The following is a 26,304-nucleotide window of genomic DNA, read 5'->3' on the forward strand; positions in this document are numbered from 1 at the left end:
AGGATGGGCTCTAGTGCAGGGCATCTATGAAAAATACTTGGGGTTACCCACTATGGTTGGTAAATCAAAATACAACATCTTTAGGTGTCTTAAAGAGAGAGTGTGGCAAAAAATTAACAATTGGAAGACTTTTTTCAAGTTGCCAAGGAAGTTTTGCAAAGAAATTAGTGTGATGTTGTCCAAGTTTTGGTGGGGAAACTAGCAAAAAGAAAATGGTATTTAGTGGAGAAGCTAGGGGAAGATGGGGAAGTCAAAAGGGAAGGATGGTTTGGGCTTCATAGATTTAACAAGTTTCAACTTAGCTTTATTGGCAAAGCAGGCATGGAGAATATTACAAAATCTTTTTTCTATGGCTGCAATAATTTTTAGAGAGAAATATTTAAAAAATTCTTGCTATTGGAAGCAAAGTTGAGAAATGCTCCATCTTTGATTTGGAGAAGTGTTTGGAGTTCCATTAGGCTGCTAAAGGAGGGTCTCAGATGGAGGGTGGGGAATGGCAATAAAATCAATATATGAGGTCAAAGATGGCTGTCAACACCCTCATGCTTTTGTGTTCAATCTCCTATTTCATGAGGAAAAGAGGGAATGGAATGAGAGCCTGATTAGATTAGTATTCAGGAGGGAAGAGGTTGACCAAATATGTAGTATCCCTCTAAGTAAAAGGCATGTAGAGGACAAAATGATATGGGGTCCTTCCAAAAGGGGTTTATTCAGTGTCAAGAGTGCATATTTTCTGGAAAAATCGAGGAAAAAATCATTGCTGGGGGAAACATCAGTGGAGGCTGAGATTGATAGTAGGTGGAAGAATATATGGGATTTGAATATACCTGAAAGGTAAAAAAATTTTGTGGAAGGCAGGGAGCAATCTCCTAGCTACAAGAAGAAACTTATTTGTTAAAAAGATTGTTGAGGAACTAATATGTCCTATCTGTTTACAAGATGAAGAGTTAGTGATGCATGTACTGTAGCATTGCCCTGTTGCGAATGATGTGTGGGCTGTGGCTTTTAGAAATAGAGGATAGTTGAAGGTGACTTACTGAAGCTATGTGAAGAGTTGATAGTAAAGCTCAATAAGTTTGAGTTGGATGTAACAACATCTATTATGTGAGGATTTGGGATCAGAAGGAACACCTTCATTTTCAAAAAAAAGTTTCTTAGCCCTTGCAGTGTAATCAGATCAGCAAAGGAAAGCTTGGATGAATTTCAGTTAGTTAAGGTTAGTTCAGAGAAACCAGAGAGCTCTAACATTGCAGAAGGGGTGGAATAACTATGGAGACCACCGGGAGATAATTGCTTAAAGACAAATTGGGATGCAGCCCTTGATATTAAGTTGAGGAAGATGGGGATATGGGTTATTATTAGAAATGAAAAGGGAGAGGTGATGGCAACATATTGTGACTCGAGAGGCAATGTGGAATAACCAGCTATAGCAGAAAGTCTTGCTTTGAGAAAAGCTATGGCATTATGCAGTGATTTGAGTTTCAACAGAGTGATACTAAAGGGGGATGCACAGATAATTGTCAAAGCAGTTAATGATCCAAATGAAGACTTATCTTACTATGGAAGCATCATCGAAGAATTGAAAATGACTTTACAAACTTGGCTTAACTGGAAAGTGCAGTATACAAATAGAAATAAAAATATAATAGCTCACAACTTAGCTAAGGCAGCCAAAAATTTAGATGTAGAGAATATATGGATAGAAGAGGCACTTGTTTTTATCTTGACATGTTTACAAAATGACAAGGAATGTATTGTAGACACTGTTCTATGAATGAAAGAGGAAGCTTCTATTTCAAAAAAAAAAAAAAAAGCTCTTATTTAGAATTTAGTAGTTTCTTTGCAAGTACTTGTCATTATTGTTTCAACTGATATCTTAAGTATTCACATTTTAGGAATAATTTGAACAAATTTTAAGTCGTAAAAAGGATCTATGAACTGTGAATTAATTGATGTCTACATTATTTTGACGTCACAAGAGTACGTGTCATGAACATTTTAAAAATTTGAGACGTTCGAGGAGGCAATTCTAACACCTTTCAAAGAAATGAATTTAGATGATTAGAAGAAGTGTTGATGAACTTTTCTCAAATCTTGATTATCAAGTAATTAATTTTTTCTCTAAATTATTTAAATTATATGATGATTTCATAGGGTATATAACTTGGCTTTGTTAATTCCTCATGCCACACTTGAGCCCTATCAATGCACATAATATATTAAATTTGACAATTCAACATCGAGCTATTTCCAGGTCATTCCAATGTCTTGCATCGAAAAATGGTAATTAGTTATTTTATCTTCTTGTGGGTTAGTTTATCAATTAAGTGCTAATATGTTTTTGGTCATGTTGTTTAATTAGAAACGTAAGGATCCCAACAATTTCTCCCTCATTTATGTGTATGCTACAAACCAAACCGATACCAACTATGAGTGGATTGATCTTGTAGCCAAACATAATTTGATGCGCAACAAGATGAACCTAGTCTTAAAGATCTTTTACAAGTTCCAGATGAGTCAATTACAAGGTCAAGAGCCATGAAGATCAAAGAGGCAATGCAAGGATTGGTGCAATCCACTTGAAACGAGTTCCTTAATGGGTCTAAATTTTCCATTGGCTTGATTTTGGTTTTCTTGGATGAGTTTTCAAATTGATTGTGGGTTCAAGGGATTCCATTCCCACGGGTTCATATCATTTGTTATTCACAGCTCGGTTTCTAATCAGGTCTGATTCTATCTTTTAATTCTTGCATCGTTAAATTTAATTCTAGGGCTTCATTGTTCTAGGGTTACAAAACAAAAAAAGAAAAAAATAAATAAAAAGTAGGCTGCCGAAATTTTTAGGATTTTTGGTTTGGCTGAAATTTGCATTACCTAGGGTTTCAAAATTTTAGGGTTTCTTGCATCACTAAATTTGTCAATTGCTTGGAGTGTCGTTCCATTGATTCTCTTTTACTTCATTGTCAATTCTTGTGTGTTTGAATTCAATTGCTTGATTTTCACAATTGAATATTCTTATTTATGATTGAATTAGAGAAAAGAAGAGAAACGAAACGAAAAGAAAGGAAAATAAAAGAAAATAAATGAAATGAAAATAAAATAAAAGAAAAGAAAATTCAAAAAAAAAAAGAAAAAGAAAAGAAAATGTAGCATATTCAAAGGTTGCTACATAGGTACAACAAAGAGAAAGAGAGATATTTGTTGATTGAACTTTATCATCGAAGGGGCTGAATACATCTTTCTAGTTGGTATCTTGTTTTATAATTACTCTTTCCCTCATATAAATTCCTTGAGTATCGTGTCATTTTATTAATTCCTTGTTTCTTGTTATTGTTTCTTGGATATATATATATATATATATATTTCTAGTTGGAATAATACAATGTTGTATTATCTTGATTTAGTTCAACTAGTTCTTAAAGAACTTGAGCGAGAAAATTATTGAAGTAAAAGGCAAGAGAGTGTGAGACTATTATCGGGAAAAAAAGTCAATTAAGAGTGAAACACGAGGGGAGTGTCATTATTCGAGTGTAAACACATAAGGGAGTGTGTGAGGATTTCCACTAACATTCTTTTTGCACAGCACATTACGATATCTCGTAGGAGTGACTCATCACCAAAAGGAATGGCCAGTAACTCATCCTTTGTGTTGCAAGCCATGCAACAACAGTTTGAGCGGTTGAACTTGGTGTTAGGTGAAGTGAGGGATATGATAGATTATCAAGAAGCGATAATTAGAAATCTACAAGGTAGGAGAGATGGGAGGAGATGTGAACCTAGTATTGAACATAAGTGTAAGAATGAAGAGTATGGTAAGTCTCTTGTTATCAGGTGTGCGCTCAATACACAAATTAAGATAGATGATACAGAGCAGTAGAGCGAGAACATTTTTCATACTAGATGTCACATCAACAACTTATGTAGTATGATCATTGATGGGAAGAGTGTATTAATTTGGCTAGTACTATTTTAGTTGAGAAATTGAATTTACCTATCTTGAAACACCCTAGACCATACAAGTTTTAGTGGTTTAGTGATTGTAGGGATGTTAAGGTAAATAAGCAAGTGCTAGTTTTTTTTTCTTTTCAATTGAGAAATATCAGAATGTGAAGATTTGTGATGTTGTGCCTATGCATGCTGGCTGTATTTTGTTGGGAAAGTCGTGGCAGCATGATATGAAGGTAATCCATGATGGGTTAAGGAACATGTACAGTTTTGAAAATGATAGAAAAATAATCAAACTTGTTGCTTTAACTCCAACACAGGTCTATGGGGACCAATTGAAACTAAAAAATGAGGTTGCTCAATAAAGAAAGAGTGAAAATGGGAGTGACAAAAAAAAAAAAAAATGAATGAAAGTGAGAGTGATCAAAAAAGAAAAATTGAAAAAGAGATTGAGCTAAAAAGCAAGAGTGAAAGTGAGATTGAGCTAAAATGTACGAGTGAATATGAGATTGAGAAAAAAAGAAATAGTGAGGCCGAAAAGGAGAAAGAGAGAAAAAAATATGAGGGTGAGGCTGAAACTTCAAGAAAAAGAGAGAATGAATTGAAAAATAATTGTGAGGTCGAGAGTTCAAAAAAAGATAAAGAAAAAGAGAGTGACAGAAAAAAAAAAGAGTGAAAAGAAAAAAAAGAGTGAACAGGAAAAAAAGAGTAAAAAGAAAAAAGAGTGGAAAGAAAAGAGAGAGTGAAGAAAGTGAGAGAAACACAAAGAGAAAAGTGAGTTTTTATGCTAAGAAAAATTTTACTACTAATGAACTTGACAAACCATTGCCTAATGTTGTTGTCTATTTGTTGTAAGGATATGAGGTCATGATTTCTAGTGGTGTGTTTAGTAGATTGTCACCTATTAGAGAGATAGAACATTACATTGATTTTGTGCCAGGTGCGACAATCCCTATCCAACATTTCTTTAAAGAACATGTGTCCTTAATACACTTGAAGGAATAAGGTAAGTTGTTGACTAGAATGTATGTTAAGTGAGAGAACTGTATTGAGATTTTTCTTCATGTAATAAAATACACACAAGGTAAGAAAAATTTTGTGGTTGATGTTTTAGCAAGAAGGTATGTCATTATCTTCATTTTAAATATAAAGTTATTGAGATTTGAATATGATAAGGAGTTGTGTGCTAATGATGATGACTTTGCTAGTGTGTATGGAGCGTGTGAGAAGGCATCGTTTGGTAAGTGCAATAAACTAGATTGGTATTTGTTTAGAAAGAATAAACTTTGCGAGCCTACTAGTCTTATATGTGAGCTATTGCATGGATGTGGTTTGTTGGGTCATATGGTGTTAAAAGGATTTTAGAAATGTTGCATGAACGTTTGTGGGAGTATTATTTGCCATTCATTGACTTGTTGCATGAACGTTTCCGGGAGTATCATTTGCCTTTTATTGAGTTTGCATATAATTGGAGTTGTCATTTTGGTGTGAGCAAGACTTTAGATGTGTTTCATGAACATTTATGGGAGTATTGTTTATCATTCATTGAGTTTACATATAATTGGAGTGTTTATACTACTACTAAATTTTCACATTTTGAAATTGTTTATAGACTTAATCCATTTACTCCTTTAGATTTAATGCTTTTACCTGTAGATGACAAGAGTAGCTTGGATGGACTTTTCAAAATTCTTGAACAAATTAATGATAATGCATATCAAAAGGATCTTCCAGGTAAGTATCATGTTTATGTTATTTTCAATGTTACTAACCTTTTTCCCTTTGATGTAGGTGGAGATTCGAGGTCGAATCATTTTGATGAGAGGGAGAATGATGGGCACCAAGATGAACCTAGTCTTAAAGATCCTTTGCAAGTTTCAAATGAGCCAATTACAAGATCTAGAGCCAAGAAGATCAAAGAGGTAATGCAAAGATTAGTGCAATCCACTTGAAACGAATTCCTTAACGGGTCTAAGTTTTTCATTGGCTTGATTTTAACTTTCTTGGGTGAGTTTTTAAATTGATTGTGGGTTTAAAGGATTCCATTTCCACGGGTTCATATCATAATTACATAAGTGAAATTCAATTTTTAGAAACTTAGACTCATTATTAATCACTATTTATCTTACTAATTACTCTTGACATTCTTGTTGGAGAAAATGATTGAGTTCTAATCTGCTTCTACAAAATCATCTCTTAGTGACATTGACAAATTTACTCAAGTCCTCGAGACCAAGTCTGGTTATCTGATAGGACTGGGACGTTCTCTCAAACTTTTTGGTTCAACATCCATAGCCTTGAGTTTAGGAGTGAATAATCTTACCAAAGATTTGAACGATATGCGTCAAGAGATTGAGCAAATGAAGGCAAGACAATAAGAGTTGAAAGATGTCCTGCCTCGACAGTTAGAGCTAGAAATGTGTTTGCAAGAGCAACAAAAGTAGCAGGAGGAAATAATATGTATTAAAGTGTAAGAACAAGTTCAGAGAGATGATGGTGGAAATGAATGCATAATGTCACTACAACAGGACCGTAACGCTTGAAAGAACAAGAATAAATGATGTTGAATCTTTTTATTTTCTACCATGAGCTCTTAAAACAATTTTATGTTTTTTCTGTGTATTTATGCATGATACAATTTAAATAATTTTGAATATATGATATCTTTTATATAGTTCTTAATTCTATTAAATTTACATTCGAATGTAAACCTACAATGTTCGAACTTAACCTTAATGTTCGAACAAACAAAACCATGTTCAAAGATATGGCGTAAAACATGCAAACATAGCAATGTTCATCCGAACGTTACTAATTACTTAATGTTCGAATGAATTATAAACTAGTTTTCAAACTAACCACACTGTAGCATTCGAACGTCACATAACCAATGTTCAAGAGAGTTTTACATACTGTTGGCACAATTATAATTGAATGTTAGAAAATTACATTTGAACATGAGTTTGCCATGATAGTTGACGATAACGTTTGAATGTTTTGTTGTACGTTCGCACGTTATTTGGGTGACGGAAACGAACCATCACAAATTGGATATCATGATAAATCGAACGGTGGAAATAAAACCGTCACAAAAAATATATTTTGTGACTGTTAAATAGTAAACCGACACATCTATTTGCTGATACAATTCTTGCGTAGTTGGCCTAGGCCTGACTGTTTTTTTTCTAACACGTAAAAGATGTAGGTAGTGTTGGTTCTATTTTTTTACTTTTTTATTTTTTGCTTGACATCCATCACAAAAGCTACGATCTGTTAGAGTATCCACATTGGTCTATGCATCTGCATATGCAAAGTCATATTTGCATAATATGAGCCTAAATTCCTCTACATTAGTTTATGCATATCCAAATATTTAGCTAGTTATGAACAGTATTTATGTAAATTTGGAGATCTATTATTCACTCCACAAAATATATTTTACTTATTATTTCTCTCTCCTGCCACTGTCTCACTCGACAACAACCTCCCCAATGGGATTATTTTCATCCCGAAAGTATTCACTTCTCCCCCACACGCAAGATCAAACCCGTGCACCTCTCTCTCACAACAGCTGTTGATGGAGCTTGTAATGGCTCTAGACTCGTCACGGTTGGGTTTTCTGTCTCTCTATTTCAAGTATGAAATCGCAAGATTGAAAAGCAAGTATTTCTCCCTCTGTTTCTTCATGATTTCGATGTGCTACTATTCCTTCACGGCTTTGATTATGCTGCGATTTCTTTATTTGTTGTTCTTGGTTTTAGATTAGGGTTTTGATGATGCTAGTTTTAGATTAGGGTTTCTTCATTTTAGACCTCATGGACTAGATTTTCTGTTCTTGCTTTTAGATTCTGGTTTCGATGTGCTGTTATTCCTTCACGATTTCGATGATGCTGTTATTTCTTCATCTGTTGTTCTTGGTCTTAGATTAGGGTTTTAGATTAAGGTTTCTTCATTTTAGATCTCATGGACTAGATTTTCTGTTCTTGCTTTTAGATTCTGGTTTCGATGATACTGCTATCCAATCATTTAGTCCTTTGATGAGTTATAGAACAAAGAAAACCCCTACTTATAAATTTTTGCCATTGAACTCCTACTTTGTTCTTGCTGAAAAATGATTTTCAAATTGTGTTTTGTCTTGGTAATCAAATTTCTCTGTTTGCATCCATTATCAAATAACATGTTTGGAGCATATTAATTTCCTTTTGTGGTTGTAGTTAAAAATCCCAATCTTAAATATTGATGCTAATGTTCATATAGGTTATATTCACCTACATGATTTTACCCATGCATTATTTCAACTATGGCCTACAACAATACAACAAGTGCACTCTGGTTATCTTTGGTTTGTTATTGAAGCCCTACAAAACCATAAATCTAAAAGTCTATTGCTTCTTGCTGGTGGTGGAGCCACTAGAGGACTTGTTGGTGGTTGCTGTTACTGGAAATTTGTGTTGCTGGAAATTTTTCATTCCATACTCTTGCTGAAAATTTGTATTGTAATGAATTTGTATCAAAATCAACTTTTTGGAACTTGTATCAAGTTGATTTTGATACATGAAATTTGTATTAAGTTGACATTACAAGCTGTTTTTTAGCACATAAATTGTATTAATACATGTTAATATGTGATGTTTATGAGCACATGAGATCAATGTTTTGAATACCGTACCGGATGTCGTACCGGTCAAGCACTGGAATGAAATATTTCGGTACCGGTACCGGTACCGTTTTGTGTATCGTTTCGAGATAATCGATATATGAATAAATTATATATAAATTATATTCCAAAATAATAGTTTATACATGAACAAATATATATATATAAATTATAAATAACTTAGTCTGAATTGAGAGTTAAAAAATAAGTTTGTAGTTTGAAAAAATGTATAAATATCGGCCGGTACATGCCGAAACACAGGTCAGTACGGCCAGTATTTGGGCGGATACGAAATATATATGATACCTGTACTAGCCGGTACGGTACGAGATTAAAAACAATACATGAAATTCATTTTTGGTATATATAAATTTGATATATTTTATTATATATGAAATTGCTATATTTAGATGCATGAAATTGTATTAATATATGTACTAGATGTTATGAAATTGTATTTAGATAAAAATTAATAATATTTTATTATTATTTTATCTTAAATATGTATAAAAGAGTTTTATTTAAATGATAAAATAAATATATAAAAAAATAATTTTATATATGCATATACATAAATTAATGCCAACTAAAATACTACCCTTATCGATCCATTGATCGGTACCAGTGGATCATGGGCAACTCCAAAAAATATGGGAAGCGGTTTCCACGTGATCTCTTTCACATATTAGACATAAAGGACTATCAATGAATCGTTTTCTGCGAAGGCTGTCTATTGTTGGCAAAATCCCATCACCAGCTTTCCAAAGAAAGGTTAATTTTTACAGTCCCTGGAACAGGATGGCCCACATGCATGCAGTTGCTTCCATACATGTATAATTCACCATTCCTTCTTTGACATTGTCATGCATGTGGACAGAAAAGATTCCATATATTGTCGCGCGCATGCGGGCCATTTCTAGAAACAAATAAAGCCTGCCATGCTGTAATTTCTCGATCGCAATGAAAAAAAGTATTTGCCCTGATTAAGAAATAATCAAAAACGATAATTATAATAGTAAGTGTATAAATATTATATAATTATTTAAAAATAAATAAATATAAAATTTATATAAAAAATTAATAATTTTTTAATATTAAATTTTATTTTTTTTAAACGATTATATGATACTTATACAATCCATAATTATATATAAGATTACTTTTTACTTAATTACATAGCCTTTCTTATTTCTTCTCTCTTTCTTTCGCTTTAGGCTGATTAAACAAAAGTTACCAATCGTACGTGCTACGTACCTACTTACATTGTATTAAGTTATTTCTATGTATTAATTCTCTTAACACAATATCTTAATCTACCATTAATGTGATATATATCAAACTTGCAAATTTTTACATATAAATAATTTCTTATACATCTGAGCTCCATTTCAATTACAAGATATTAATATTCATATACATAGATAATACAATCGCTTAACATTAATGCATGCTTGCACTTTTTATTTCAACTAATAATATGATCTATCAGTCTGCCCCTAAGATAAACATATATATATATCCTGCTTTCCCCCAACTGCACACATACATATAATATATCAAAGACCATCAACAAATGGCACTTCAGCCCCCGGAACCCACGAATTTCCGGCCAAAAAGTTCCCAACAGTAAATTTTTCAGCCTCTTCCGGGCTCCTTATAACGTGGTATCCCGGCCACTTGACCCTCCTTGCTGTATTGGCACCACGCCCAACGTTCATATATTCGCCATAATAAAGTGTTCTCAACGCAAAGCTTCCAGTCCATGGAAGCCAACCTGCAGGGTGTATCAAACTGCCTAAATTACTCTTCATAAATACCGTCCTCGAGTACTGTTTCCATGGCCTCCCCAGATAAGTTTGAAACGAGTGCTGCACCGGTAGCAAATCCCTCGCAGCAATGACACGAGAATTATGGATAATGATGCCCGTATTTGCATTAGGATCTGTTCTCCCTTGTGCTGTAATGGTGTTTTTCTGACCTTTTAAGGGCCTCCTCACGAAGATGTTGCAGTTTTGGAGGACAACCACGGCATCCCCGAATATGAAGTCTTGGGTGCCGTATATGTTACAGTCTCGGTAAAACTGGCGCTGAGAGTGCACGTACAAGGTGTCTTGGAAGCCCTTGAAACTGCAGCGGTAGAAAACGGAGAAGTCTCCGCCTGACCGGAGTGCAACTGCTTGGTGGTTTTGGGGTCCGGCTGTGTTTTGAAAAGTTATGTCCCGAGCGATGAAGTGGTTCCCGGTAATTGCTGAGAGAAGAACAACAGCTTACGTACATGATATGAAATAGGAGTTATGCAAATTTTATAGAAAAGAGTTATAGTGATTCTTGTGCAGTTTTTAATTTTCATTTGTTGCTGAAATTAGTTAGCAGAACAACATTTTCGAGTAATCTAGCTATTAGTGGGTTGAGTACCATGTAATAAGAACAGAGAACGTACATACCGTGCTAGTGTTTAGGTGGTGCCCGGGTTGTCTCGTTGATTGAATCCAACACATAAAAAGTAAACAAATGATTAAAGAACTTTCTTTTGCATGTACATGCAATCACGTCTATATTCTTACCAAAAACAAGTAGTCACGTGTATATATATGCAGTATTTCTGTAAAACATATATAGGTAAACTCAGGCAGAGATGATTCTCTAAACAAATCGTGTTTTCATGCACACCAAGTTGAAAGTTCAAGCCTTTACGTACCCCATGAGTTGTACAAAGGCTTGCATATTCGGTATCAATTGAAACATAATTAAATGTTATCAGTTATATACAAATATGGTGGGAAATTAACTTTCAGAATCAAACAAAAATGACTCACCAAATGTCGCAGATCTGAAAGTTGTCGAGCCTCCTATAACGTTCCTGTTACCGGTAACAATCGTAGCACCAATTCCATCTCCAATTATCATTATATTTGACTTCTTGATCAGAACATTCTCTCTGTAAACTCCCGCTTTCACGTGTATAATAAATCTCTTCGAACCACTCGCTGATGCAGCCACGGCCGCGGAAATGGTATCGTAATCTCCAGATCCATCTTTGGCAACCACAATATCAGCTTTTGGTGTAGCCGCTGATGATTGGAGAAGCATTCGATCAGTAGCAGAGACCCATGTTGGTAAGCCATGATCAGAAAGCAACCGTCTGCGGCCTCCAATCTGTTTGCTATGTAGCGTCGACGTTGATGATAAAGTCGCGGCCTTCTTTACTGCGAGCGCATTGCTGACAAGTTTTGAGAAGTTGCTTAGCATACTTGGAAAGAATTGTAATTTGGAAGACAAGTTGAAATCGTGAAAACCATTTTGACATGTTTGTTGATTGGCAATTGAGGCACTCATCCATGTTAATGCATCGGTCGGGTTGTTGGAGCTCAAGGAACGATTAAGCTGGTTAAGGGTATCCTCGTAGAGCTCCAAACAATCATTCCATGCCAACTTCGCTCGTCCATTGAATGAATTCAGGTCCATGACAGTGATGAGCCGGTGGGCTTCGATAGCATGGTTCATAGTCACTTTATAAATTTTGTCATGAAATTCGAACCCTTCTAATTCACCTAATAGGGTTGATGGAAGATCATGGGTGTTGATGAAGTGATTGCATACTTCTGGGTATGGGGTTTGGCTACATGAGGTGATTGTGGCACCATGCACCAACCTAAGAAGTAAAACAAGAAGATGTAATACACTTGCGAAAGCTAGCACATGAGTACTCTTGTCCATCATGGAGAACTAAAGTTTTGATGACTCGAGTTTTTTATAATTTGAATGGTATACAGATATTGTTAATTGGGAAGTTCTATATATAGACCATATGCGACTTGACATGTGATAGGGAAGTATATATGTAGGTAGGTAGGGGTATAACCGGTTCAATTTGGTCTGGATTTGAACAAATTTTGGGACCAAATTGGTATATATTGGTTTTACATTTTCAAGAACCGATACCGCACCATTTACCCTTTTAAACCAGTACTTTTGATCCGGTTTTCTGATTTTTAATATATATTAAATTTCTAATCTTTTACACACACACATATATATATAAATATTAGTAATACACTAATACTATTTGTATATAGTAATACTATTGGCATATTACTATTAATATAGTAATTAATATACTAATATATATTAGTATTACTAATATATTTATCAAAATGAATATGATGAGAATTTATTAAGTCATATAATGTAATTAATTAATATATATTTTATATTTAAAACATATGATAAAATAAATGTTCATGTTTAAGATTAAAATTTTATGTTATAAATTATAATATAACAATATTTTATATATAATTATTATTTATAAAATTTATATATAATATAAAAAATATTATATATAATATTAAAAAATAATTAAAAATATATAAATATGCAAACCGGTCCGGTCCTAGAAAATATAAAATTAAGACCAAACCAGTTATGATCGTTTTTTAAAATGGAGGAACCGGTCTCTGACCGAACTGGCCCAAACCTGAACCTAACCAACCGGTTCGAGCCGGTTTTTCGATTTATTTTTACAACTCTATATGTAGGTGGTACTAGTTTAGTGCAGGAAAAGAAATTATGCACCGTTTCATCGATCATAAATTTTGCCACCATATATCTTTTCGTTTTTATTTTCTTATGAATTTCCGTAATTTTAGAAGTTCTAATGACGTCTTTAAGATGCCACTTTGGATTGTGCAGTTGATTTAAGGAAAATCTCTAGATTGTGACATGCATATTCATCAATAGATCCATTACATGATTGAACATTAATGGCCAATTATGTATCTTTATATATATAAGTTACGTTGATTTGAGATTAAGTCAGCAATAAGGATATATAGGCCAGTGATGAGTTTTCCACGCAATTAATTGGCACAGTCTAATTTATTTCACTCATTTAAATTCGATGATAAGAATATATGTTCAGCTTGCAATCAGTACGTTAACTTGCATGATTGAGATCATGATCAATCTGATGCATTAATTGAGGTTGGATGAAGCTGTCTTGTAAGGATTACTTATCCACAACCACAAGCATATATATGGTTTCCAGGCGCACACGGAAGGATCATTGTTTTCTTTTGTCTCTAAGGCTTGTTTGGGAAAAGTTTCTATTCCAAAATTTTCATCTCATTTCTTTCTCAAATATCACTAAAATATAAATACTAATTTCAAATGACTCATTATAATATTTTCAAACTAATCATTACATTTTTTCCAAATTTTTAAACAAAAGATAAAAAAAAAAAACAATTTAATTTTTTCAAATTCTCAAACAAAAATAATATTAAAAACTATATTCTAACAATATTTTAACTTTATAAAATTTTTTATTTAATTTTTTTTCTCTCATTTGCCAAAACTCTATAAAACTTTAACTCAAATTATCACACTACAATTCATAAAATTATCACACTGCTTCCACAGGCCATCTAGCGGCCCCCTTTTAATTTCCTTAACATGACTACTTTTTGTTTAATTTGCTAGCTAGCACCTCTTCGTGGTGAATTTGGCCACACATGCATGAGATTAATTTTATGTTATATCAAATATTATATTAATTTATATTATAAGATTAATAGACTTGAATAATAAGATTATAATTTTATATTATATTAATTAGCAATTTAGCATATAATATAATATAATATAAAAAATTATAAATATATATTGATCCGGTTCGATTTAAAATGGTTTTCAAAATATGAAAACCAATACCGCATCGGTTTAGGACCGGTTTCAATTCTTAAAAACTGATATTACACTAGATCACTTACAAACCAACCGAACCCGGCTCGGTTCAACTGATTTTCCGATCTTTTTTTAAACCCCTATCCAAAATCCTTCCTTAAAGTCCGTAAAATCTAAACTCTAAACTACTATCAAATCATCCTTAAGGTTTGCAACATCTAAAACTTCAAATGCAGTACATATAATTTCTTATAGTCTAAAGATCAGTTTAAGACTTCATATTTTTCTAAAACTCATTCCGTAAAGTTTACAAAATCAGAAACCTTAAGGCTTCGTTTGGAAACACAACTCATCTCAACTCATTATTACAATTTTTTCAAATCTCAACACAAAATACAATAAACAATTCAACTTTTTCAAATCTCAAAACAATAATAATAATAATAAATAATATTCTAATAATATTTTATCAGCTCATCTCAACTCACTTCAACATCCAAACGCACTCTAAATTTCATCCAAATCCTTTCTCGAAGTACTCAAAATTCTAAAACCTTAGATCTCCAAAAATCTTTCTTCTTCTTCTATTTTTTTTTTTTTTTTTTCTGCAGGATCTCTAACCGGGGGTTTTGATCAAACTTGTCTTTCAAAATCTAAACCCCAAACCTGACAAAGTTCATTTCATCAAGTCTGTAGGAATTCAAAACCTCTTATTTGATCCGCATATATATTAAAGTCTACATAATAAAAAACCTCGGATCTCATAAAAATCATTTTCTTAAAGTCTACAAAGTCTCAAACCTCATATTTCCAAAGAAATTATTCCATTTAGTATGTATAATTTAAAATCTTAAATTTCAACAAACTCATTATTATAGTCTGCCTAAATACATCCAACTCAAAAAAATTATTAAAAGTATTAAAAGATTTTTTCTTTTTTTTATATTGAATACTAATGTAGAGTATTAATGCAATGTACAATTATAGGTTGTATAAGTGTTGTGCACTCTTATTGAAAAAGAGTGAAGTTCATCATTAAAAAATTAATTTATATATATATATAATATATATGAGCTTCATATTTACTCAATTTTTTTTCAAAATGAGTGCAATGCGCGCGCTTGCATATATACTCTTTGCAAATTTTATTTTTTGAATGGAGGATATGCTAACTCAATCCCTTGAGCACCGTTAAAATAACACAATTATGCTAATATGGGATAACTTAGTGATCAAGGAGTTAAGGCGTGGGCTTCAAACTTGCCTAACTGATTTAACGACATGATTGTTATAATTAGTAGTTATGACTTGTAATCAAAATTCTCATACGCATATTGTCAAAGTTGATCTGCATGAAGGAGACAAGCTTGCCCAATGTCATAAAAGTCAATGGCAGCTGCATGCATTAACGTGCTTTGAGGCTTAATACGATATAATATTGTTAAATATAGTCTTAAAATGTATAACTTTTGTATTTTTTTTTTTAAATGTAGTTCACCATCAAAAAAATAAATAATTAAATAAATTAGAAAATTTGATTTTTTTTCACGTGAGTCTCAAAATCACACGTACGGTTGCATTTATTAATTATTTTAAAAAGACTCATGTATATATATTACAAGAAAATTGCTTATTTATGACCAGTTAATTCCAGCGAAATGACTATTTACAGCTAAAATGAGTCTGTTTTGATCACAAATGATCTTTTTGCCGCAATTAAATGTCCACAAAAACCCATTTTTCTTATAGTGATATGAAACTTGTGCATATATCTAAAACTGTACAAATCATTTTCAAACAAAATAGAAGCTGATTAGTGGACCAGTTACATATATAGCAGCTAGCTTGGCTTTCCTTGACAGAAATACTTAAGTCGCTTCGACATTTTGGTGTGTCTGTCTAAATCAATACCGTTGCTTGTATATATAATAGGATTTTCCAACACGACAATATATATATATATATTTAAGGAAGCGTAAACTTCATCTAGCAATCAACCACTTAACATAAATAGAAGTTACGACACTGACCAGCCGCGCGTACTGTTTGTTTGGATCAAATTTGGAACAAACTTACTAATTCGGATCTTAAAATTATGAATCTTTGTTACATGATCATATATAAAAATCCATGCATTCTAAAATACATTATTTACTTTTTACAAATTATTTAGTAAATATGATAATTGGCCCATATATGCCATTGCAAGTCAAATAATTAAAAGAAAAAAAAAAGTCACTAAGTTATATTAATTTTGTGAAAATTATATATATTAGTAATTAATTACTTTCCTTGAATATGAATTCAAAATTGGTTTAGATAATAGTGTTTTAATTAAGGGGGAAAAAATACCGAGTTTTATAATTAATTGATTTTCAAATGGAAATATAATTAGTATCAAATTCTTAATTTAAAGCTAGGGCTAAATTTATATATATATATATATATATATATATATATATATATATATACACTGCAACAGAATGTGTGTTTTGTGACAGAGAAAACTGTCATAAAAAAATGGCAAATCGTCACTAAACATATTTGGTGACGGTTTGAAACCGTCACCATGACCGTCACCTAAAGTGTGTCACAGAAAACATTTGGTGACGGTTTACTGTTCAACCGTCACAAAAATATTTTTAGTGACGGTTGGAAGTGTTCCGTTCGGTACAACGTTCGAACGTTCCTTTTTTTGTGACGGTTATGAACTGTCACAGAAAATCACGTTCGGACGTAAAATCAAACGTTCGGACGTTATACCCGACCGATTGGCGTTCAAATGAGAGAAGTTGACGTTCGTTGGATATCGTGTTCGAACGTATCATATTTACGTTCGAATGTTAATGCGTCCGAACGTTAATTACAATAAACGTTCGAATATTTGTTCGAACGTAAACGTAAATGTTCAAACGTAGCGCGTTTAATGTTCGGACGTTATTTCGAATGTAAACGAAGGAGCGTCCGAATGCAAGTTCTTTGTTCGAACGTTAGTCGCTTTACCGTTCGAACGGTTTGTTCGTTTTAGCGTGAGTACGTTCGAACGTATAGTTTAATGTTCGAACGATTGAATTGATTCAAACGTTTGTTACAGTGTGAACCAACGTTCGAACGATTTTTATTTACATTCGAACGTACAGATCAGAAATACTAATTTCATAAAATTTAAAAACATAATACCAATTGTATCATATTACATACCCAATTAACAAGTAACAATGTCTTATAAAAGCACAAAATTAGATATTAAAACTAGTCAGAAATATTAATAAAATTTATTTCTTCTTTTTCCCTCGCCCACGGGGATTCTGTTGCAACGACATAGAACGCTCCATTTGCACCATCATCTCTCGTTGCACTTGCTCTTGCACTTCACTGCGTATTCTTTCCTCCTGGTCTCTCTGTTGGTCCTGCAAACGCGTCTCTAAATGAGACTGTCGTTCTAAGAGAGACTCTAACTCTTGTTGTCTCGACCTCATATACTCATTCTCACGCCGTGCAGCTTCTAAATCTGTCGTAAGATTATTAATTTGTGAAGCCGATGAGGTTGAGGAGGATGAACATTTATGCTTGATAGATCGTCCCAAACCTCTTGCCATACTAGACTGCGGCCCGAGCACTTGCGTGAATATGTCTATGTCACTAGGAGAGGATTCTCTTCAGAAGCCGACTGCATCTCCAACATTTTGCTCTGCAATTTAAAATGTAATGATCGTAAATAATTAGTAACGTATTAAAAGAAATAGAAATAAGAAATAAACTATTAAAATATTATATAAATAATTTATTTAACAAAATTAACACTGCTTACATAATTATCTGCAGCGACAGGATCCATCCACTCACTATGCTCATTAGTGTGAGCAGAAGCATAGACATGAATGAGGGAAATGTTTTCAGGATCATCACGTTTCTAACAAAGCGACAATATTAGCAATTTTAAAAAGATAATATTAGTACTTATCAGAAATAATATCAGGAAAATAAATGAATTCTATAATTTTTTAATTACCATTTTTTCAGCAAGACGGTGGAATGACCTTGAACCGGCACGATGGTGGACAGTCAGAACGGATCTATTCTGTGCATTTGTAGAACTCAAGTGCTACAAAATATATTAAAAATGTTAATTGTAATATGTATACATATAATATATAAAACGAATATGAATGTAAATAATTAAAAGATATAAATGTAAAATACCTGATAATCTAGAGATGCGAAAAGATTACAACACTTTCTCCAATCATCTAACTTCATCTGCTGAAAAGGAGACTGCGCAGCCTCTTCCAACGTCTCAAACTTCTTGAAGTGGTCATGACATCGTCCTTTGTGATGTCGGAATAGTGTAGCCATCAACTCATTCACGGTTCTCAAATCCTCGCTACGGCCAAAGTCGAGGTCGAATTCATCCTAATAAGGGAATCAGGTAAAAAATATAATATATTAATCTAGGTGAAAAAAATGTACTGAAAAGTAAACTCACCAGCGCACGACTTCGAATGTGCTCCTTAATCTCATTCGGAACATCTCGCCATGAGCGCACATAAAATGGAGCATAAACTCGAACTACTGTGCCAATATAGGAGGAAAGCGCTGTTGCACTATCATCCACTCCTCCAGTGGAATTATCAGGAATTGTGATCTTCAGTTTACCATGCCTTCTATTTTTTTCAAGAGAGATTCCACGTGTATAGCCATGACCGCGACGTGCAGATGCATCAACTACATGATAATAGATATACTATAATTATAATTATATAGTTATTGAGAAAAAAGTATTAACTAATATACTTATTCGTTGGCGGAGGCACATTAATTGTGATCTTCAGGACTTGGACTTGGCGGAGGCACATTTATTCGTTGTCGTTTTGTCGGCATTCTTTAAAATAATTAATTATATCAAAGAAAATTAATTAGAAGAAGTTATGAAAATTCAAGATATTTTATAGTCACCTATATGAATAAAATATTTAGTACTTTTATTCTTCAGATGAATTTTCCATGCTTGTTTCAGAATCTCCATCAATAACATCTTCATCATCATCATGCACCTCTTCTTCATCATCTTTATCCACCTCCTGCCCGGATAGAAATACGTCTTCATCTTCTGACTCGTCTTCTTCTTCTTCCTCCTCACTGACTTGAATTGAATGATCATTTAATACAGACGGGTCGAGATGTACGGGTGGGACATCATCTCTACACAAGGGGAGCAACTCGAGTGCACCGAGGTCAACAAACAAGTTAATACCCTCTCCATCTTCCTGGTATGCCTCAACAATCGGAGTGTCATCTTCATCTCCACTATTCTCGTAATCTGCACTCGTTCCTACTTCATATATATTTCGAGGAACAAATTTTTGTACGACTCGCCAAGTTATCTCCCCACTATCTTCATCAGCACTTTTCATTGGATCAATCAAGTAATAGACTTGGGTAGCTTGACAAGCCAATACGAATGGATCATCTTCGTACCATTTAGATGCAGAATTGACACTCGTAAAGTGATTATCCCTATGTATCGAAACCCGACCACCGCCTAGATCCCACCAATCACATTTAAAGACATATGTTACAGACCCACCCAGATATTTCAATCCGATAATATCACGTATGACACCATAATAGTCAATATCATCTGTTCCATGACTCCCCTCGACCAACACACCACAATTTTGAGTCTTTCTATTACGTTCACGGTCCAAAGTATGGAATCTATAACCTCGAACCGTGCATGCAGTATATCGAAGTGCTCTATTTGAGGGACCACGGGCCAATGCATACAATTCAGAAGAAATTGATCCAGGATCACGAGCACGTTGTTCCAAAATCTATAAATTGAAATAGTATATATTTATTATTTCATTATCCAGAGTTAAAAATTTCACAATATAACATATATATAATTTTAGTTCATACACGTTCTTCAAACCATCCGGGAAATTCTTCCTCGTGTCTTGCCTCTATATTTTCTACGCCTTCCGTCCTAAGTTTGTCCATGTGGTCACTGTTATAACATGTTGCAAAAGAAGTATATTTTGAGCACAACAATTCTAATTAATTTAAAGAAAACTATAATTATTCAAAGAAATGAAATGACATACCTAAGATAATCATCAATCTCTCGGCAGTTATTTAGCATATACCACCGAACTTTACCCAACTCTCCATCAATTAAATCGTAACCTGTTTGTGCACCCAAGGGTCGTACATTCTGGGAAAACACTGATAGCTCACGAGGAGGCGGAGTAGCAAGATCAGCATTTTGCTCTTGACGATTAAATCGTGTCTCAACACCACGAAGATATAGAGAGCAAAATGTTAACCATTCATCGTGTATATAGGCCTCTGCTATTGAACCCTCAGCTTTGGCTTTATTCTCAACAGTGCGCTTCAATCGACCCAAATATCTTTCAACTGGATACATCCAACGGAACTGCACCGGTCCACCCAGAAGTACCTCTCGCGGTAAATGTATTGCTAAATGGACCATGACATCAAAAAATGATGGTGGAAAGATCTGCTCGAATTTTGATGGTGGAAAGATCTGCTCGAATTTACATAGTATAGTAGCAATGTTTTCTTCCAATTTCGACAACACATCTCGATTTATTACCTGAACGCACAAATCCTTGAAAAACATACATAGTTCAGATATGGCCACACGTACATTAGATGTAAGCTTCCCACGAATTCCCACAGGTAATAACTTCTGCAAAAATACGTGACAATCATGACTTTTCAATCCATTGATTTTCCAATCATCAGGACTCACGCATCTACCAATATTTGAAGCATAACCATCTGGCAACTTCACACCTTGCAACCATTTGCAGAAATCCATCCTCTCCTCCCTCGTCATCGTAAAACATGCATGCGGCATGACCATCCTGTTGCCTTCCACCCACAAATGCAGATTATGTTTAATTCTCATTCTCTCAAGATCTTTCCTCGTCTTGATCGTGTCTTTCGTCTTTTTGTTAATACTCATCAATGTACCCAGTATATTATCACAAATATTCTTCTCTATGTGCATTACATCCAAACTATGTCGCAACTTGCATGACGACCAATACGACAAGTCAAAAAAAATACTACGCTTTGTCCAATTCAATTCTGGTACGGCTCGTTTTCTCTTGTTCTTTCCCCGACCTTTGCCAAAATTGTTCACTCTAACATGTTGCAGTTGTTCCACTATCTCTTCTCCAGACAACTCTTTTGGTGCAATCCTATCCTCTACTCTCCCATCAAACTTGGCACATTCTCTTCTCCATGCATGAATTGCTGGTAAATAACGTCGATGACCCATGAAACACAACTTCTGAGAAAATTTTAGCCACTCACTAGCAGTTTCTTTATTACACGTCGAACACGCTAACTTCCCTTTCGTACTCCAGCCAGAAAGATTACCATACGCCGAAAAATCATTTATGGTCCACATTACCGCAGCATGCATCTGAAAAGATGTCGACTTAGATGCATCATAAGTTCTAACCCTTGTTTCCCATAACTCTTTCAGCTCTTCAATCAACGGCTGTATGAATACGTCAATATCATTCCCAGGTGATCTAGGGCCAGGGATGAGTAAAGTTAACAAAAAGTTTGGCGCCTTCATGCACCTCCATGGTGGAAGATTGTACAGAATCAATACCACGGGCCAAGTGCTATAACTTGTACTCATATTCCCAAAAGGGTTGAATCCATCGGTTGTGAGTCCCAGGCGCACGTTCCGAGCTTCTAACCCGAACTCTGGATACTGATTATCGAAAGACTGCCACGCAAGTGAATCAGCTGGATGCCTCATATACCCGTCATTCTTAACTCTTTTCTCCTCGTGCCACCTCATATCATGAGCTGTTTTCTTATACATATATAGTCTTTGCAACCTAGGTTTCAAGGGAAAATACCGCAACACCTTAACCGGGACGTTTTTCTTACCTTTCCACCTCGACTCTCCACATACAGGACATGCTTGTTTCTCCTCGTTCTCTTTCCAGAACAATACACAATCATTTTTGCATGCATGTATGGACTTGTACTCAAATCCTAATCCCTTTCTCAACTGCTTCGCTTCATAAAAGTTCTTAGGCAATGCAGACCCTTCGGGAAGCACCTCGTTAAATAAGTCCAATACCATGTTTATTGCTTTCGTCGACATCCCACACAATGATTTAATGTGAAGCAACCGCACAATAAACGACATTTTGGAATGTTTTGTACAACCTGGGTAAAGCTCGCGCTTTGCATCTTCCCACAGTGAAGGAAAATTTTCACAATCAGTCCCTGATCCACCAGTTGAGGCATTGTCGTTAACTTCATCCATAAACATCCCAGCTCCAATGTCACCCAACATCTCCTCCATCTCATCATGCTCATAATCATCATTCATGTGCCGCAAATAATTGTGATGATCGACCAATACATCTGCTGACCCTTCATACGGCTCACCATGCAGTACCCATCGCGTATACCCCAGATCCATACCGTTCACAAATATATGACGCTCTACTTCATTCAATCCTATCGCACACACATTTTTACACCCTCGACATGGACACTTAATGTAACCACGACTATCAGCAGAAGCCCGTGCAAAATCAATGAAAGTTCTTACTCCACATGCATAGGGTACGTAATCCTTTCCAAGTCTATCGTCCAGACGCATCCAATTTTTGTCCATTTCTAAAAACATCTATATATTAATAACACGTACATTGAAAATTCACATGCATGTCATGCTCCAATTCTCATTACTTTTTTGATAAGGTAGTTGGTCCTATCCCATTCGAGATTATATTCTCCATATTGCACAAATTTCGTCACTCTGCTAATTTCTACGTTAATAGAAATTTCGGCAGCACCTCCCCATAATTCTCCAAGTATACATGTTCAAATATCGGGATTGTGACCCTACGAACAGTATACCCGAAGAACAGTAGAAGAAGACACCTAAACTTCATATTAAATGTGGAAAGTAGCGAGTAACAAAAATGTGCAATACAGATAATATAATCTCAAACTGTCCACACTGGACAATTCAGGAATCAGTGGACACATAAATGTACACTGATTCCCAAACGGGTCTAAGGGTATTTATGCAATGTCACACGTATCTAGCAAAAAATCATACAACAATATCTCCATATTGTTAAAGTAAAGAGGGATGGAAGATTATGTGACCCTACGTTTCGTGTCTTGTACACAACGAGGGAGAATGATCTTGAAGAAATGTTTAAATTTTAGTCTAATTACTTAACTGTCACAAACTGTCCGACCTTGACAACTCTCAAGGCCGAAGAGACTATGACAGTCAAGCAATTAGACTAAAATTTAGAGATTATAATTGTTATATATAATTTTAAAGGTTATTATATAATTTTAATTATTATCATTCCACAATTATAATCTTAATTGTTATACTTAATTGAGTGAGTTATTTACTTATATAGACAATAAGTATATAATTTTTATATAAGAATCTATTTGATCCTTATTTCCTTTCTCTTTAGTTTATAAAAAATAAGTATATTTACATATTCAAACTGTACTTATTTAGTAGTTTCAAGACTTTTTTATTGAAGAGTATTTTAAAGGTTCTATTATAATTTTAATTATTATCATTCTTAAAATATAATTTTAATTGTTATACTTAAATTGTAAAAGAAGTATAATATAATTTTAAATATTATAATTCTTAAAGAGTTAGTTTTATTTGTTATTACTTAATTTCAAATATTATTATAAATATTTAATTATCATTCTTAAATTTCAATGGTTATACAATAATTTTAATTATTATAATTCTTAAAGAGTTACTTTTATTTGTTATTACTTAATTTGAAATATTATTATCATAATTTTTCAAATCCATATCACAACATATTCACAATAACTCACAAACTATTTACAAACTATACAAATAATAATCACAATATTTCAATTGTAAGCATAAAATAACATGCCACATGTATTAACATATTTCTAAAGTTGAGTAAGCAATAAACATGTATTAACAAAGCCTAATGAAAATATATTTCTAATAATAAACACAATATTTCAAATTCATATCACAACATATTTACAATAACTCACAAACTATTTACAAACTATACAAACAATAATCACAATATTTCAAGAGTAAGCATAAAATCACAACAACATATTGATAAAGTTTAGAAATATATCTAGCACTCACAATATCCTCTTACAAATTAAAATCTTCCAACTTCCCAAAACAAGCAATCCTTCAAAAAAATACAACACTAACTTATTAGAAATATTCTATAACAAAAACACATTGTATAAATATCATAAAATTCAAATAAAGACAAGATATAAAAATTTTTTCTTACCAAAACTCAACTCTCTCTAACTCTCTAACTCAACTCTCTCTCACTCTAACACCCTCTCTCTCTCTCTCTCTCTCTCTCTGTGTTGCGCGCACGGGAGAAGAAGAAATGATCCGCTTCCTCCCGTGCGCGTACTGATTAAGTTCTAAAATTATTAGTTTAAACGTTCGAACGTTTAAGTTGTACGTCCGAACGTTATATTCTAAAATTATTCCCGCCCATAACGTTCGGACGTTTACAGTACACGTTCGAGCGTACCCTTCTTATTTATAACATAAAATCTAGCGGGAAAGTTCCCGCACTTTCCTCATATATGTTCGAATGTATCACAATTTTTCGTTCGAACGTTCGTAAATTTACAGATAAACGTTCGAACATTTAACTTAAACGTTCGAACGTACATTTCATCGAAGTGTTACCATATTTGAGCGGTAAATTTCCCGCACTAATTTAACTAACGTTCGAACGTTAACATATTTGGTGTTCGGATGTACATAATTTTCTGGTGATTTTCATCAAATAACGTTCAAACGTATAGTATAAACGTCCGAACGTCTGAATAATCACACAGATACCTTAATCGAGCGAGAAATTTCCCGCTCTTAGTTTAACGTTCGAACGTTAACTTGAAACGTTCGAACGTACGATTCCTACTATACTAACTTATAATATAATATATATATACTACATTTTATATATATATTTATAACTCTATACTACATTGTATAGTATGATAGCATAATACTTTAAAGGAGAACATAAATGTAACTAATATATAAACTATACCATATATATAAATCAATAATATATATTAAATTGTTACTTATTAAATTCTTTATTATATACTAACTTATAGTATAATATATATACTACATTTTATATATCTATAACTATATACTACATTGTATAGTATGATAGCATAATACTTTAAATGAGAACATAAATGTAACTAATATATAAACTATACCATATATATAAATCAATAATATATATTAAATTGTTACTTATTAAATTCTTTATTATATACTAACTTATACTATAATATGTATACTACATTTTATATATCTATAACTATATACTACATTGTATAGTATGATAGCATAATACTTTAAATGAGAATATAAATGTATATAATATATAAATTATACCATATATATAAATCAATAATATATATTAAATTGTTACTTATTAAATTCTTTATTATATACTAACTTATAGTATAATATATATACTACATTGTATAGTATGATAGCATAATATTTTAAATGAGAACATAAATGTAACTAATATATAAACTATACCATATATATAAATCAATAATATATATTAAATTGTTACTTATTAAATTCTTTATTATATACTAACTTATAATATAATATATATACTACATTTTATATATCTATAACTATATACTACTTATTAAATCTTCAATAAACACCATAAGCTCATAAACTATTCACAAAATTCACAAACAATAATCACAATTATTTTAAGAGTAAGCATAAAATCACAACAACATGTATAAACATATTGCTAAACTTTATAAATATAACAAGCACTTACAAAAAAACCGATAATCTAATTGTCAATAATATTATATAACATCCTAATATATAACATAAACATTTATAATATAATATTAAATTGAAAAACGTTCGAACGTAA

At 33.1% G+C, this 26,304-nt stretch overlaps 1 protein-coding gene across 1 annotated transcript; it reads right to left on the reverse strand.

Moving 5' to 3' along the window:
• Positions 1 to 9,918: 9,918 nt before the first annotated feature.
• On the reverse strand, positions 9,919 to 12,361 carry LOC121258032 (pectinesterase-like). Its single transcript, XM_041159357.1, has 2 exons — positions 11,419 to 12,361; positions 9,919 to 10,850 (listed from the first exon to the last, which is right to left on the reverse strand). The coding sequence occupies exons 1-2, from the start codon at positions 12,320 to 12,322 to the stop codon at positions 10,159 to 10,161; spliced, it is 1,596 nt and encodes a 531-aa protein (XP_041015291.1). The 5' UTR covers positions 12,323 to 12,361; the 3' UTR covers positions 9,919 to 10,158.
• Between the last annotated feature and the right edge of the window lie 13,943 nt (positions 12,362 to 26,304).

This window comes from Juglans microcarpa x Juglans regia, chromosome 3S, assembly GCF_004785595.1.
Source record: "Juglans microcarpa x Juglans regia isolate MS1-56 chromosome 3S, Jm3101_v1.0, whole genome shotgun sequence".
NCBI classification, from domain to species: Eukaryota; Viridiplantae; Streptophyta; class Magnoliopsida; order Fagales; family Juglandaceae; genus Juglans; species Juglans microcarpa x Juglans regia.